A 13,778-nucleotide genomic window follows, 5' to 3' on the forward strand; every position below is an offset into this window, starting at 1 on the left:
TGCGTCGAATTTTGCTTCCGGTTCTGAAAACACGTGTGACACAGTTTGTAAACAAACGATGTGATTCAATGTCAAAAACTGTTTAAAACACCGAGAAAGGGGTTGTAAATATAAGGATGAGGGTTGTGGCTCTTGTTAGGTATGTAGATATCGAAACGAATCTATAAAAACACACGAGTACCTGTAATTTATCTTCATGTTGTCCATGAACACTTGATCAGTACACAAGAATATGCGTATGTAAGACAGTAAGAATGCATATTTTTAAATAATACAATGAAAGAAAGATAGTGCACGTATTTGAGAGATATGTATATTTGGAACACTGCCAATATTTCATCAATTTAAGTGTCAAATAGACAGTATATATTTAGTTTAAATTAATTATTATTGCAACAGTCAATGGCTGTCAGCCTGTCATGCACTAAACCAATACGATTTTGTATATTTATTTGTAGTGGTGGGAAAGACAGCTGCTACAACATGATGCAGTGTGTTATCGAGGGACACCAAATAGTTGCCCTTGCTAATCTAAGACCAGAAAAGAAAGGTAATTACATGTATTGTCATGTAACAGTCAGAACGGTTAGAATACCTAGCTCAATTGCATGGAAGAACACCTGACTACAGTCAATATAGATTCAGAGGGCTTAGGTTCAAATCCCAGTCTGTTCTGTCATTATTTCTCCCATCCCATTACATTTCATCTGTGACCAACCCCTGGAACTGACAGATCAGAACTTCTGCTAGGGAAAGAGTCTAGCTGGGGTACGTGATCTAGCTTTGAGGACGAAGATCATTTAAGGGGGAGGAATGTGAAATGAAACCAGTTTGAATACCAGCGCCAGATAGCTTGGTTGTTAGTTCACCTGAAAAGAGATTCAGAGGGCCTGGTTCAAATCCCTGTCTGGTCCATCATTATTTCGCCTATCCCATTACACATATTAGACAGAGAAATAGTCTTTCTCCTTGTAAACATTTGCAAGCTTATAGATATTGTCAACTGATATTGCCTAACTTTCCTTTCATCCCCAGTGTATCTATGTACTAGCTACAGTATGACCAGACACAACCTAACACCAAAGGAAACCCCAAAAGCTGACCCTTACCACCCTGGGTCTGCTTTGTATCTGTTTGGAGTCTACTTTTTAAAAATTTTAATCTGCTTTAGGTCTGCTTGGGGTCAGCACTTGTGGTCCACATTACACACTGAAGAATGAAGCAGACTCATTGTTTAATGTACTGCCTGTAAGCTCATTCCATGTAAATTCCAAAACACAAGTGGGGACATTTGGTCATTTTTCAGCAGACCCTGAGCAGACACAGAAAGCAGACCTGCATGGGGTTTGGTCGGGTCTGGTTGGTACTACCGTATATCAGGTTTTTTCCGCGTCATGTTTTTTCCGCGATTTAGAACCTAGAACGGTATATAGAATTTACGCGAATCAAATTTTCACTATTTCAAAGTCATAGTGAAACTATAATTCAAGATTGTTTAACCCTGTGAAGTTAGAGGGTAACAGTATCTAAATTGCCGCTCTTTATAATAAAAAATTTGGACAAACCATTTACACCATTTCCTTAATGTTAAATAATTACCGATAATTATGTCCAGAAACGCAAACAGTCATAGATAAAAAGATCATGTACCGTTACATATACCAGTAGCTCAGGTATAATTAGACAGTGGTTTATGCAAGAAAAGCGACCGTTTTAATTAGCTTGACAATGGATTATTAAATAAACTATGAGGCTTACATACCTATTATCTTGCGCTTGCTTCCGATCCCGCAATTTCTACTCTAAACTTACTGAACACAGTTCATTGTACTTTTACATACCTGTTTACTTCATAAGGAAAGAGAGAACTATATTATAAGAACAATACTTTGTTTCAAATTTACGCTGATATATTTTCCGCGATTCGGAAATCGTCGCGAACAAAGCGGAAATTGGATACACGCGGAAAAAACCTGATATACGGTATATGATATTAATTTATGCATGTCCTGGTCAAGAGGTATATATTTATAAAAAAAATTGAATGTCTGTCTATTTATACATTTTTGTATAAATAATATTAACAGATTTATGTACATGTACCAATATCAAAATATAGTTCAGGTAGATAAAGAATTCTTTTGTACATGCATACCGATATGCTGGTACATATTTGGTTAAAAATTCTTAATATGAAACTGCTGATATCTACATTGAATATTGTTATATTTTGTTAATACATGTATTGTCTGTTTTCTAGATGAACTTGATAGCTACATGTTTCAAACAGTTGGACACCATGGTATAGACTTGTATGCAGAAGCTATGGGTCTCCCCTTATACAGACATACTATCCAAGGTTCATCAAAGTCAATAGACAAAGATTACACAATTACAGAAAACGATGAAGTTGAAGATTTATTCCAGCTGCTTAAAAAAGTGAAGGTAATGATTTGTAAATTGAATTTTAATTATAAACTAAGATTCATGTACTGAGTAAAACTACAAAATGACCCCAGTGGTTACCATATTAAAGAGCACCATGTAATACCAGGTGTTATCTATTTAACAGGAGGAGTGTGATGTTGATGCAGTATCTGTGGGAGCTATTTTGTCAGATTATCAGCGAGTGAGGGTAGAACACGTGTAAGAGAAAAATCATATTTATTTATTTTTTGAATTTTCAAAATTATATGTCCCATAGTTCTATAGGTTTCTTGTACATGAAAAAATATGTTGTCTCTTACATATGATGAACCAGTACCTGTTCCATTCTTATCCTATTTAAATACCTGGTTCCCTCTTTACACAGGTGTCAGAGACTTGGACTTACCTCCCTGGCCTACCTGTGGAGAAGAGACCAAGAGGAACTACTCAAGGAAATGATTGACTCACAGCTGACAGCAGTTCTAATCAAAGTTGCCTCCCTTGGTAAGAATAATATCAATTTGGATAATGCAGTTACAACTTTGGATTGTTGTTTGTAAATATCCTCTGCGTGTACTGGGATTGCGTTAATTATATACAAATACATGATTTACTGAAATTGTTAATTTGTTTTTCTCTTCACCTCTATTACCTATCTAATTTTTTTTTCTAAATATTAAGTATAATTAAACATACTTTTGAGGACATACATTTTTTAAATGTTAATGCAGGTTTAGAACCTAAACACCTAGGAAGAACTCTATCAGAAATGCATCCTTATTTACAGAAAATGGTAAGTTACATAAACAAGCTTTCATGCAGTGCTTTTTGGTGTGTTTTTTTTTTTCTTCATTTTACATACATTATCTTGAATGTCTACGTTGTATACCTGAGCTGAAGGTATAAAGCTTTCAACCATTTTGTTGCGAGTTAAATTCAAAGTTTATTTCAGTGATTTCTTAATTTGTTTAATTGTAATTAGAAAGACAAGTACCAGCTGAATGTGTGTGGAGAGGGAGGGGAATACGAGACCTTTACTCTGGACTGCCCTCTATTCAGGAAAAGAATTGTATTGTAAGTACCAGTGTAGCACCTACCGGTATACAGTAAAATACTGCGGTTTCATCAATATTCCTTGAATACCAATTTTCGTGGATTTCGTTGTTAAGTTGATCCACAAAATTAAATGTTCATTGAAGTTCAATTTTCAACTAACATTTTTATTGATTGGATCATTGGCCACGAAATTATGTATCCTTGAAACTGTGGTTTTTAGAAAATCCACGAAAATTGATACCCATGAAAATTAATGAAACCACAGTATGGTATTAGCCAACACACTAAGTACAACAAATGCATGCTTGATACAAAGTCAGATTGATTCCCCTGATCTTAGAACCTATTGAAAAATTCATTGCAATAAATTACTCTTATATCAAATAAAAACCATTTGTACCTGGCACTATGCTATAGGTATGTATGGTATTAAAATAAAAACTCCTTGCTCTATGTGATTTAGGATATATTTTCTGAGATTTGCAGTTAGAAATAGGTAGCAACCAAGCAGTTTGTTGTTGTGATAATATAGCACTTCCATGATTATGGTAAATTACAGTTTAGGAGCCCAGCTTTTTTGAGGTCTTAAACAACAATCAATAACCATAAAAATGAAACTAGACTTACTAGGAACTGATAAATGTAGATATGAAAACATTTTCAATGTTCATGGAGGCTTGTTTTTTTTTTTAATTTACCTGTAATATAAATAAGAATTTAAGAAACATTTTCAGTATCTGTCTCCCCAACCTTCACAACACTGTCTTTCAGATTTCACATGTATACTCTATATTTTGCTATCATATAGTTCTTAGAGTCTCTTTTCCAGAGATGAAGTTGAGTCTATCATCCACTCTGATGATGCTTTTGCCCCTGTAGCCTACCTGAATATTAAAAGAGCTCATCTAGAAGATAAGAAGGTAGTCATGGCATGATACAGAATAGATCAAATCTTAATCAAGAGAATTTCATGATCCTTCTAGTAAAAAGTTCAGAATTGCCGGTAGTTGTACATGTACTTTATTTGTACTGTTCCTCCGACAGGTGGATGATCAGAATACCAGTATGTTAGACAGAATAAAAAATCTTCCAATGTTACAAAGCTCCCAGCTTTATTCCTCCCTCCAGCTGGAGGATAGGATCACTGAAGATCCAGAGCCAGCCTGTGTCAGAGATGGTAACCCCCACCCCCTAGCAGGTAAAACCGTCACACCCAAAAGGAAAGCACTCCTGGATACCTGTAAATTGTACCATTTTATTAGTTTTACTTAAGATTTGGTATCACATGTTTGCACTGTAGATGAAGAGGACTGGTGCTCAGTATTTTGTGATGGAGACCATGTGTGGATAACTGGACTCTATGGATTTCATACAGAATCTGGCAACCTGGCAGAAATCACCACCCAAACTATGAACAAACTCAAAGGTCTGTGTTCATACACCTCAGCATTCACCTTGAATAAGGAGTGTACATATTTGCTTATACATGTATATATAGTTGGATCTTACGTTTCAAATTAGTATTTTCATAATTTGCCAAAACTTTTTTATGCCAAAATAATCCAATTTAAGGAATTATTTTGCTTATTTTGAAGGAGCCAAGTGGGAGGAAGATATGATATCTATTGTTTCTCTTTGTAGAGGCCTTGGAAAACCTGCCAGCTGGTCCATGTGACATGAGTTGTGTTGCCATGGTGTGTCTCTATGTACAGGATATGTCCATGTTTGCTGCAGTTAATTCTGTCTACAGGACTTACTTTGGCATTAACCCTCCTGCAAGGTGTGGTCAATTCTTTCTCAAGGAAGTCTTCATTTTTTAAATGACCAGAGAATGAAAATACTTATTCTAATAGCGTAATTAACTATTATCAATCAAAACTTCCAATCTCGTATAAAAACATACCGTCCTGTTTTGAAAATATTGTTATCATCAATTACAATCTCTATCTGTTCAACAGAATATGTGTGGAAGCAGCATTGCCCCCTAATGTTGCTCTTCAGATTGACTGCTACTGTAACAAGTCTCTCCCAGACAGACAGACAATGCATGTCCAGGGACTCTCCCACTGGGCCCCTGCAAACATAGGCCCTTACAGCCAGTGTGTTCAGGTAAGAGAAATGATTTTGTCAATATTAGTTTGGGAGATCAACTCAGTAAAGATTTGAGTAGGGAAGATGATTCAGTCAAAAATACAGTTAGTTTTAAAGTGAGATGGAATTTTAATCTGATAAGGGAGGTAATTCAGCCAGCAGTAATACAGATAGTTTGTTGAGGTTAAACCCCTGTCACACCGGAGCTGCATCCTCACGGCGATCCCGCTGCATCCTTAAATAATGTAAAACGCCGAGGTAAACGCAGTAGAGTCTCCTACAGCGCCGTAAGAACGCAACGGCATCTTCGTCCGTCGCGGTGGGATCGCCTTGAACATTGAAGAACGCCATGCGACGGTGCGCACTTTGAACATGCACAAAGTACGCGCCGTGGCTTGGCGTTCTGATAAACACGCCGTAGAATCGTAGTGAGGGCGCCGTGACAACGCCGTAAGATCTCCAACAGCGCCACGAGAGCTCCGTCGGCGCGCTCAAGGGACGCAGCTAATCGCAGTGTAGACGCAGTGATAAGTCAATCGCGCTTGCACGGAGACCTCACGGAGTCCTTGGGGATCCCACTGCGTCTCTTTCGCGCTCTCGCTGCGCTCTCACTGCGCATCCACAGTGTTTGATCAAGTTGTTTTCCATTTGGCTGCGTTCACACAGCGACCCCAAAGAGCTGTTGCTGCGTTCATCGCGCTCTCGTGACGTTTCTTCTGCGTTTATACCTCGCTCCCACAGCGTTTCTACTGCGTTGTCATCAAGACCACGAAAACTCGAAAAATAGCTGTTGTACAATAGCAAGCGATGTAATAATTATCAAACTGGATGTAGATGACTATGTAAAAAGTAGAATTTGCTAATATTCCAAGACCTATCAGTGGACGTAGATGGAATTCATGCCATTTGGTTCTGATGTTTTCAAATCTTTTCTATGTTTTCTAACAACTAATAACGGATCTTTCTTGTAGACTTGACTACTAAGAGTTTAATCCTAGTCCTTCACAAATTGTTTAGAAGTAACTATGTTTCAATTATAATGTACCTTTTCATAAAATCAAAACAATTTTTTAATCATTTGTTTACTAGTTTTAAATTCTTGTTTGTTTCCCATAAAATTGTACAAATTAATATTAACCTACCAAGAAGTAAAGAATGTCTTGTGCACGCAGTCAGCGCGCAGAGCACGCCTTGGACGCGCGGTAAAATTTCCTAGCACGCCATGAGCGCGCGGCGGAGACTCAGCGAGAGCGCAGTTAATCGCCAAGTAGAACTCCGTGGAAACGCAGTTACACGCCGTGAGAGCTCCGTAAGAACGCCTCGGTCGCCGTCAGGACGCCGTGACGACTCCACTTGTAAAATTTTCAAATAAAACTGTACATTTTTTCTTAATTTTCCTTGCGATCCTACGGCGATTCCATGAATTTAACAACGCCGTGAACACGCCGCGGGGACACGGTTGGTGTGACAGGGCCTTTAGTGAGAAAATTCAATGTTCAAGTTACGGTGTTAATATGGTCACTAATACAATCAGTTAGTGTAGATCCTAAATGAAGCATATAAAAATGTTAGAGTAACAATAGAAAGAAAAAAAAAAGGATATTGAAATCTGGAAATGTTGAAGGAATGTACCGGTATCTATTTCTGAATTTGGGTTTTGATTTTTTAACAGGTCAAGAATAAACTGTATGTAGCTGGACAGATAGCCATGTGTCCTGCAAACCTTTCCATCATTAGGGGAGGAATAGTTCCACAAGCTCGACTTTCCCTTCGCCATGTTAAGAGGATATTAGAGGCAATGCGTTGTGGGATGGATAAAATAACTACAGTTGTTTGTTACGTGACTAACAACAGCTATGTACAGACAGCTCAAAGGGAATTAGAAGCATCTAGAGCATCGAAAGAGGTACTTTTATTGTAACGGGACATATGACATAAAAGCAAATGAAAACTTCAAATTCACAAGTCAATGTATGTTGCTTTCTTTTCAAGAGGCAGTTTGTGAATGTGTTTACTAGGGATGAATTAGGAAGCATGTACCTAGTGTTTACATGTATTTGTATTAAATTGTGAGGAGTATCCCTCCTTGTTTATGCAAAAACTTTTATGATTATGATTTTATGAGAGTTGTTAACTTCTAGTTTACAAAAGTTTGGCTTTCTTGATTTAATATTGTCATGATTTGATAAAAAAAGGCAGTCCTATGTATAATTATGTGTGTAAAATAAGGAATTTACATTGATATAAAATGAAAAGAAAATTACTGGTTGCTCGAGGCAATGTATTTATGCCTTTCACACTTGACTTAGACTTTCGATAAAGTGCTTTTTTAGCTCACCGAGACGAAGTCAAGGAGAGCTTATGCTATACCCTCGGCGTCGGCGTCGGCGGTGGCGTCGGCGTCGGCGTCCGGACCTGGTTAAAGTTTGCAGGTCCTGTATCTAAGCTATTACTTGTCCTATCTTCACCAAACTTGCATGGATGATGCATCTGGACCTACTTATGGACTTGAAAGACTTGGATGCTGAATCTGGGTCCTAATTTCAGATGCTGGAGCAGGTTAAGGTTGTTGGACCAGGTTAATGTTTTTGTTGCAGCAATATCTTAGTTACTGCTGGTCCGTACTTCACCAAACTTGCATGGATGGTGTGCCTTATGATACTGATGCACCAGACAGACTTGAGTGCTGAATCTGAGCTATATGTTTCGGATGCTGGAGGAGGTTAAGGTTTTTGGAGCAGGTTAAAGTTTTTGTTGCGGGTGCCCATTGATAGCAATATCTAAGTTACTACTGGTCCTAACTTCACCAAACTTGTATGGATGATGTGTCTTATGATACTGATGCACCTGACAAGCTTGAATGCTGAATCTGAGCAATAGGTTTCGGATGCTGGAAGAGGTTAAGGTTTTTAGAGCTGGTTAAAGTTTTTGTTGCAGGTGCCCTCTGATGATTATATCTTAGTTACTACTGGTCCTTACTTCACCAAACTTGTATGGATGGTGCGTCTTATGATACTGATGCACCTGACAAGCTTGAATGCTGAATCTGAGCAATAGGTTTCGGATGTTGGAGGAGGTTAAGGTTTTAAGAGCTGGTTAAATAAAGTTTTTGAAACAGGTGCCCTCTGATGATGATATCTTAGTTATTACTTGTCCTTACTTCACCAAACTTCCATGGATGGTGTGTCTTATGATACTGATGCACCTGACAGGCTTGAATGCTGAGTCTGGTTTCGGATGCTGGATAAAGTTAAGTTTTTAGGAACAGGTCACATGTTTAATAGATGATAGTACTATTTCAAACTTGCATAGTTGATTTAACTGTAATATGAATGAATCGCAGAGGTAGCTGCAGATGCAGAGCTTGATCTCAATTATCAAGGATGCTAAAAAATAAATCTTAGTTATTACAGGTCCTAACGTCACCAAACTTGAATGGATGGTGTGTCTTATGATACAGATGCACCTGACAGGCATGGATGCTGAATCTGAGCCATAGGTTGCAGATGCTGGAGGAAGTTAAGGTTTTAATTGCTAGTGCCCTCTGATGATGACATCTTAGTTATTACTGGTCCAAACTTTACCAAACTTGCATGGATGATGCGTCTTATGATACCAATGCACCTGATGGGCTTGAATGCTGAATCTGAGCCATAGGTTTCGGATGCTGGATGAGGTTTAGTTTTTTGGAACAGGTCACATGTTTTTTAGATGATAGCTTGCATAGTTGATTTAACTTTATTATAAATTAAATGCAGAGGTTGCTTCAGATGCAGAGCCTGATCTCCATTATCAAGGATGCTAAAAGAAATCTCCTACCTCACTCAAACCAGCTCGATAGATAGATGTGTTTGTTGATAAATGATATAACATGATTCCTATGATATAGTATTGTATGATATGAAACAATATTGTTTGATATGATACAAAATGATATCATATGTTATATTATAAAAAGTTATACGATACGATATGATATTGTATCAATTTTTTTGATATTTTATGATATGATATTGTATCATGATATTGTTATGTATAGTATTGTATATTATGATACAATATTGTATAATATTATATTGTATTTTTAATATATTATTTTATCACATGATACAATTACATAAGATTTTGCAAAATATTATATTGTATACTATGATACAATATTGTATATTCTATAATATGGTATCATACAATATTGTATAATATGATATTGGTTTCAGTAATATAGAATTATATCACATGAAATTGTATTATATGATATTGTAATATTATATAATATTGTATCATACGATATTATATGATATGATATTGGTTTATATGATATATTTTCATATCACATGAAATTGTATTATATGATATTGTGATATATATTATTGTGTCATATGATACAATATGTATAATATAATAATGTATTTTATAATATTTTACTTTATCACATAATATTGTATCATTTGATAAGATACAGTGTTGGAATCAAATTATATTGTATTATATGATATAATATCATATAATGTATCAAATATGTTTCAGTGTCATTCAATACAATATCATACAATATTATACAATATAATATCATGTTTCAGTGTTATGATGTATTATGTAATATGATATTGTAATATAATACTATATTGTTTTATATTTTATGATATTGTATTATGTGATCAAATACAATAAGGTATAACACAATGCAATGTCATATCATACGTTACAATATCATATCTCATTATTGTTTATTACGGTATTTTATTGTATTATATGATATATATTATAAATATGACATGATGCAATATTTAATTTTATATCATTGTATTGATTAACATATGAACATATGATTATCATAAAAAAAATTTATCAGATGATATACGATATTTTGTCAAAACAGAATCCATGAATATCCAAGATCATAAAGTATGATTTTCATATAAAATGATAAAGGTGGTCTTATGAAGGTGATGTCTCATAAGGGTGATGCTCCGTCTCGGTGAGCTTAGTAATCTATGATTACCTATGTTTTCTGTTGTATAGACAGAGGAAGAGTTTGGAGTGGAGAAAATAAGTAGCATGCCCCCTGTAACCATGTATGTAATTGTTCCAAGTTTACCCAAAGCTGCTCTGATAGAATGGCAGGTCATGGCTAGGAATGATCTCTGTGATATAAATGGTGAGTTATGCCTGTATGTGTACTAGTATTGGATGAACTACTAGTATGTGTACCAGTATATGAAGTAATTGTAACCCCCCCCCCCCCCCCCCCTTCTTTCTCATGGATACCGGTACATACATTACTTATATCTAATAGTGGTCAACTAGTTCTCTGTGCAGACCATTATACCTGAAATGTGTGTCATTGCTCCTGCTGTGTCCATATTAAGAAAGTTTTTTTTTTTTATATTTCTACATGCACCGTAATAAGCCTCACTATTACTTACAAGTGCAGTACTTCACTTTTTCAAGTTTAGATATTAACAAATTCTGTTTAGCATATCTGGGTATGATTTGGATTTTTATTATGCTTTCAATAAACTGCAGTTGGCTTACCTGATTTCATGAACTACATGAAGAAAATTTTAAAATAAATCAACTCCCAAAATTAATAAGAATGTTTATGTAAAACCCAATCACTGTAGCACCTTACTTTATATACTTTTAAAGATATGCTAAAAACACCTTATACAGCAATTGTACCATGTAATTTGAATTAAGAATATGATGTACACTCATGAAATTTATTGTGCACTTTTTATTTTTTCAGTTAAAGAGTGGACACATAATTCTCAAATGGGCTTGTTCAGATGTTCTCATAGATTTCTTTATACAGATGTAGAAGTCATTTCTTGTGCAGTATCAATTGTTGGTGAGTAATTGTTGAAAACCAATTTTGTGGATTTCATTGTAGAGTTTATCTATGAAATAAGATGTTCATTGAAGTGCAATTTTTAATAGAACGTTGTTTTGAAATGATTATAAACCACAAATTTACATCTCGTTGGAACTGATATTTTTAAACTACATGATCCAAATAGTGGTTATTTATTGTTGGATTTTGGTAAAGAAATTGAAATACATGTAGTTTGGAAATTAATTTTACGATATCAATTCCACTTGAGGGGATTATTTCCAATAGATTCAAAATGAGAATTGCTCTGTGTAAAGTTCTTTCTGAAAACACAGCCCAGGATTTCTAGCACCATCTTTAATACATTTCCGTGTACATTTCCAGGAAGCATAGAATCAGTGGGAGATTCATTAACAAAGGAAGTGTGTGAGTGTTTAGCTAAGCTCCTGTGCCAGGCCTCTGAATCGCTGCCCAACACTAACACATCAAGGTTCCCTCTGAGGATCTTCTTCTGTCCTAGTCAACTCAATACCAATGAGCTTCATCAAAGTAAGAGTTCTATTCATGTGCTTAGAATCTATCATTTTATGTTTATAGACCTGTACTCTAAATATGAAGGTCACATATTGTTGTCATTGTCCAGAAAACAGAGTTGGTGACATTTATTTTATATCAATAACTCTGTAGGCCTCTGAACTGTCTATATTCCTAGACAAATATTAGTGCTCTAATGTGGAAAAAAAAACTATCTATATTGCTAATCTTTTCATTCTGTTACACACGACTAGTGTGTCATTATTTGAGGAGAACAAACCCTTCTCCTATAATAACTACCTCTGGTGATCATGATACATCCAGTAGAAGTTCACATATTAGTAGGCCTTTGTCCTCTAAATGTGATGAAGCCAAAACTTGTCAAGATAAACTAAGATCCATTGTACAAAAATTGCATGTCAGTCAGTAATTTTATATGTACTTACAGTTCTTTTTAATTATTTTTTAGCTATCAACCATGACCTTGACCTTTCATGGTCAAAGTCAAAGATCCCAGTTGTGTTGGTTCCGGTTTTACAGCTTTCGTCACCTGACCTTATACTTGTAGCATGTTCATGACAGAGAGCTAACAAATTAACTTGTATTGATACTAAGCAATAAATTATTCACTTTTGATCCTGTTGATTTTATTCTTAAAATTCTTATTCAGTCATAGCACACATACACCACAAAAGGAGAGAGGCATAAGAAATTTGTACTTCACACAAAAATTTCTAGCAACCTTAGTGTCTTATGACCTTGACCCAAGGACATATTGGCAAGGACAAGGTCACTTGTAGAAAAAGTAACCTTTCCGTCAGATTTTATTAGATACTTCTTCACATATTTATAATGAATGCTTGTGACTATTATAATGTCATGAACTTGATCCATTGTCATATAAGCAAGTGAAAGGTCAATGCTAAAAATATCATTGTCATATTTTGTGAGAGAAAATAATTGGCACAAAGATTGTCTATGACCTGAAAATATCTAATTTTCATGAACTTAACCCACTATTATTTGAGCAAGTTCAAGGTCAAGGCATATTGGTAACTAGAAATATGTTGTCATGATGTGACCAACACATCATGAAAATGCATGTGACATTTCACTCTCAAAATTTCAAATATTATTCCTGCAGTGCTACTGAAAACTACAGGTAGTATTTTTGTTAAATTGTTTATTCTCTAAACTGATTTTCATCAACATACATAGCTATAGATTAAAACAAAGGTATGAAGTGCTGCTTGATTTTTTAGAGATAAATTTAATGTCTTGTCATTATTTTCCTTCTTTGTGACTTAACCACATTCAAAGAGAATACAGAACTACTTCAGTTTGGTGAACAATTGGATAACCATAACTGACATGTACATATATATTAAACTGGCTCACTCATTAAGTCAGTGTTCTCGCCCCAGATCATTGTTAACTAGTGTATTTAGGCTGCTTTTAATAGGACACACTGAATGTTGTCATTACATGCATGTGTTCATCCCATCTCAAGTTACAGTTTGGTGTTTGATTGCTCATGGAACCAGCATTATGAAGTAAAAGTGCAGCTTAATCAATAGATGTATTCAATGGCCGGGTTATTATGGTCCTGTTTCATGCTGTCATCATGTACTGCGAGATAATTTTTCAGGGTCACAATGGCTACCATTCAACAGGATATTGCCGTTATTAAAAAAGTACATCACTTAATTAGGCTCATTCAACTCATGGGCTTACTGTCAGAGGCCTTGATACACAATAGCTCGTATAACATCCATGGTTATTTCCTATCAAAGAGTATCCCTTGGGACTAAGCTCAACTATGTAATGGACATACAGT

The 13,778-nt window shown here is 35.5% G+C and overlaps 1 protein-coding gene across 1 annotated transcript; it reads left to right on the top strand.

Annotated features, from left to right (window-relative positions):
- Nucleotides 1–5: 5 nt before the first annotated feature.
- LOC105333362 (uncharacterized) lies at nucleotides 6–12,575 on the top strand. The gene is made up of 17 exons (XM_066086532.1): nucleotides 6–139; nucleotides 459–550; nucleotides 2,261–2,445; nucleotides 2,573–2,646; nucleotides 2,813–2,931; nucleotides 3,159–3,220; nucleotides 3,410–3,501; nucleotides 4,313–4,403; nucleotides 4,528–4,681; nucleotides 4,784–4,909; nucleotides 5,125–5,263; nucleotides 5,442–5,592; nucleotides 7,247–7,480; nucleotides 10,597–10,732; nucleotides 11,324–11,425; nucleotides 11,792–11,956; nucleotides 12,411–12,575. The coding sequence occupies exons 1-17, from the start codon at nucleotides 117–119 to the stop codon at nucleotides 12,518–12,520; spliced, it is 2,055 nt and encodes a 684-aa protein (XP_065942604.1). The 5' UTR covers nucleotides 6–116; the 3' UTR covers nucleotides 12,521–12,575.
- The last annotated feature ends 1,203 nt before the right edge of the window (nucleotides 12,576–13,778 follow it).

Source organism: Magallana gigas, chromosome 6 (genome assembly GCF_963853765.1).
Source record: "Magallana gigas chromosome 6, xbMagGiga1.1, whole genome shotgun sequence".
NCBI classification, from domain to species: domain Eukaryota; kingdom Metazoa; phylum Mollusca; class Bivalvia; order Ostreida; family Ostreidae; genus Magallana; species Magallana gigas.

Bases quoted from the DNA above. Each gene is read 5' to 3' on its own strand.
- LOC105333362 (XM_066086532.1), top strand. From the start codon at position 117: ATGAGGGTTGTGGCTCTTGTTAG. The intron at 2,446-2,572 runs GTAATGATTTGT...TCTATTTAACAG, and splicing joins AGCTGCTTAAAAAAGTGAAG to GAGGAGTGTGATGTTGATGC. The intron at 4,910-5,124 runs GTCTGTGTTCAT...TTCTCTTTGTAG, and splicing joins AACTATGAACAAACTCAAAG to AGGCCTTGGAAAACCTGCCA.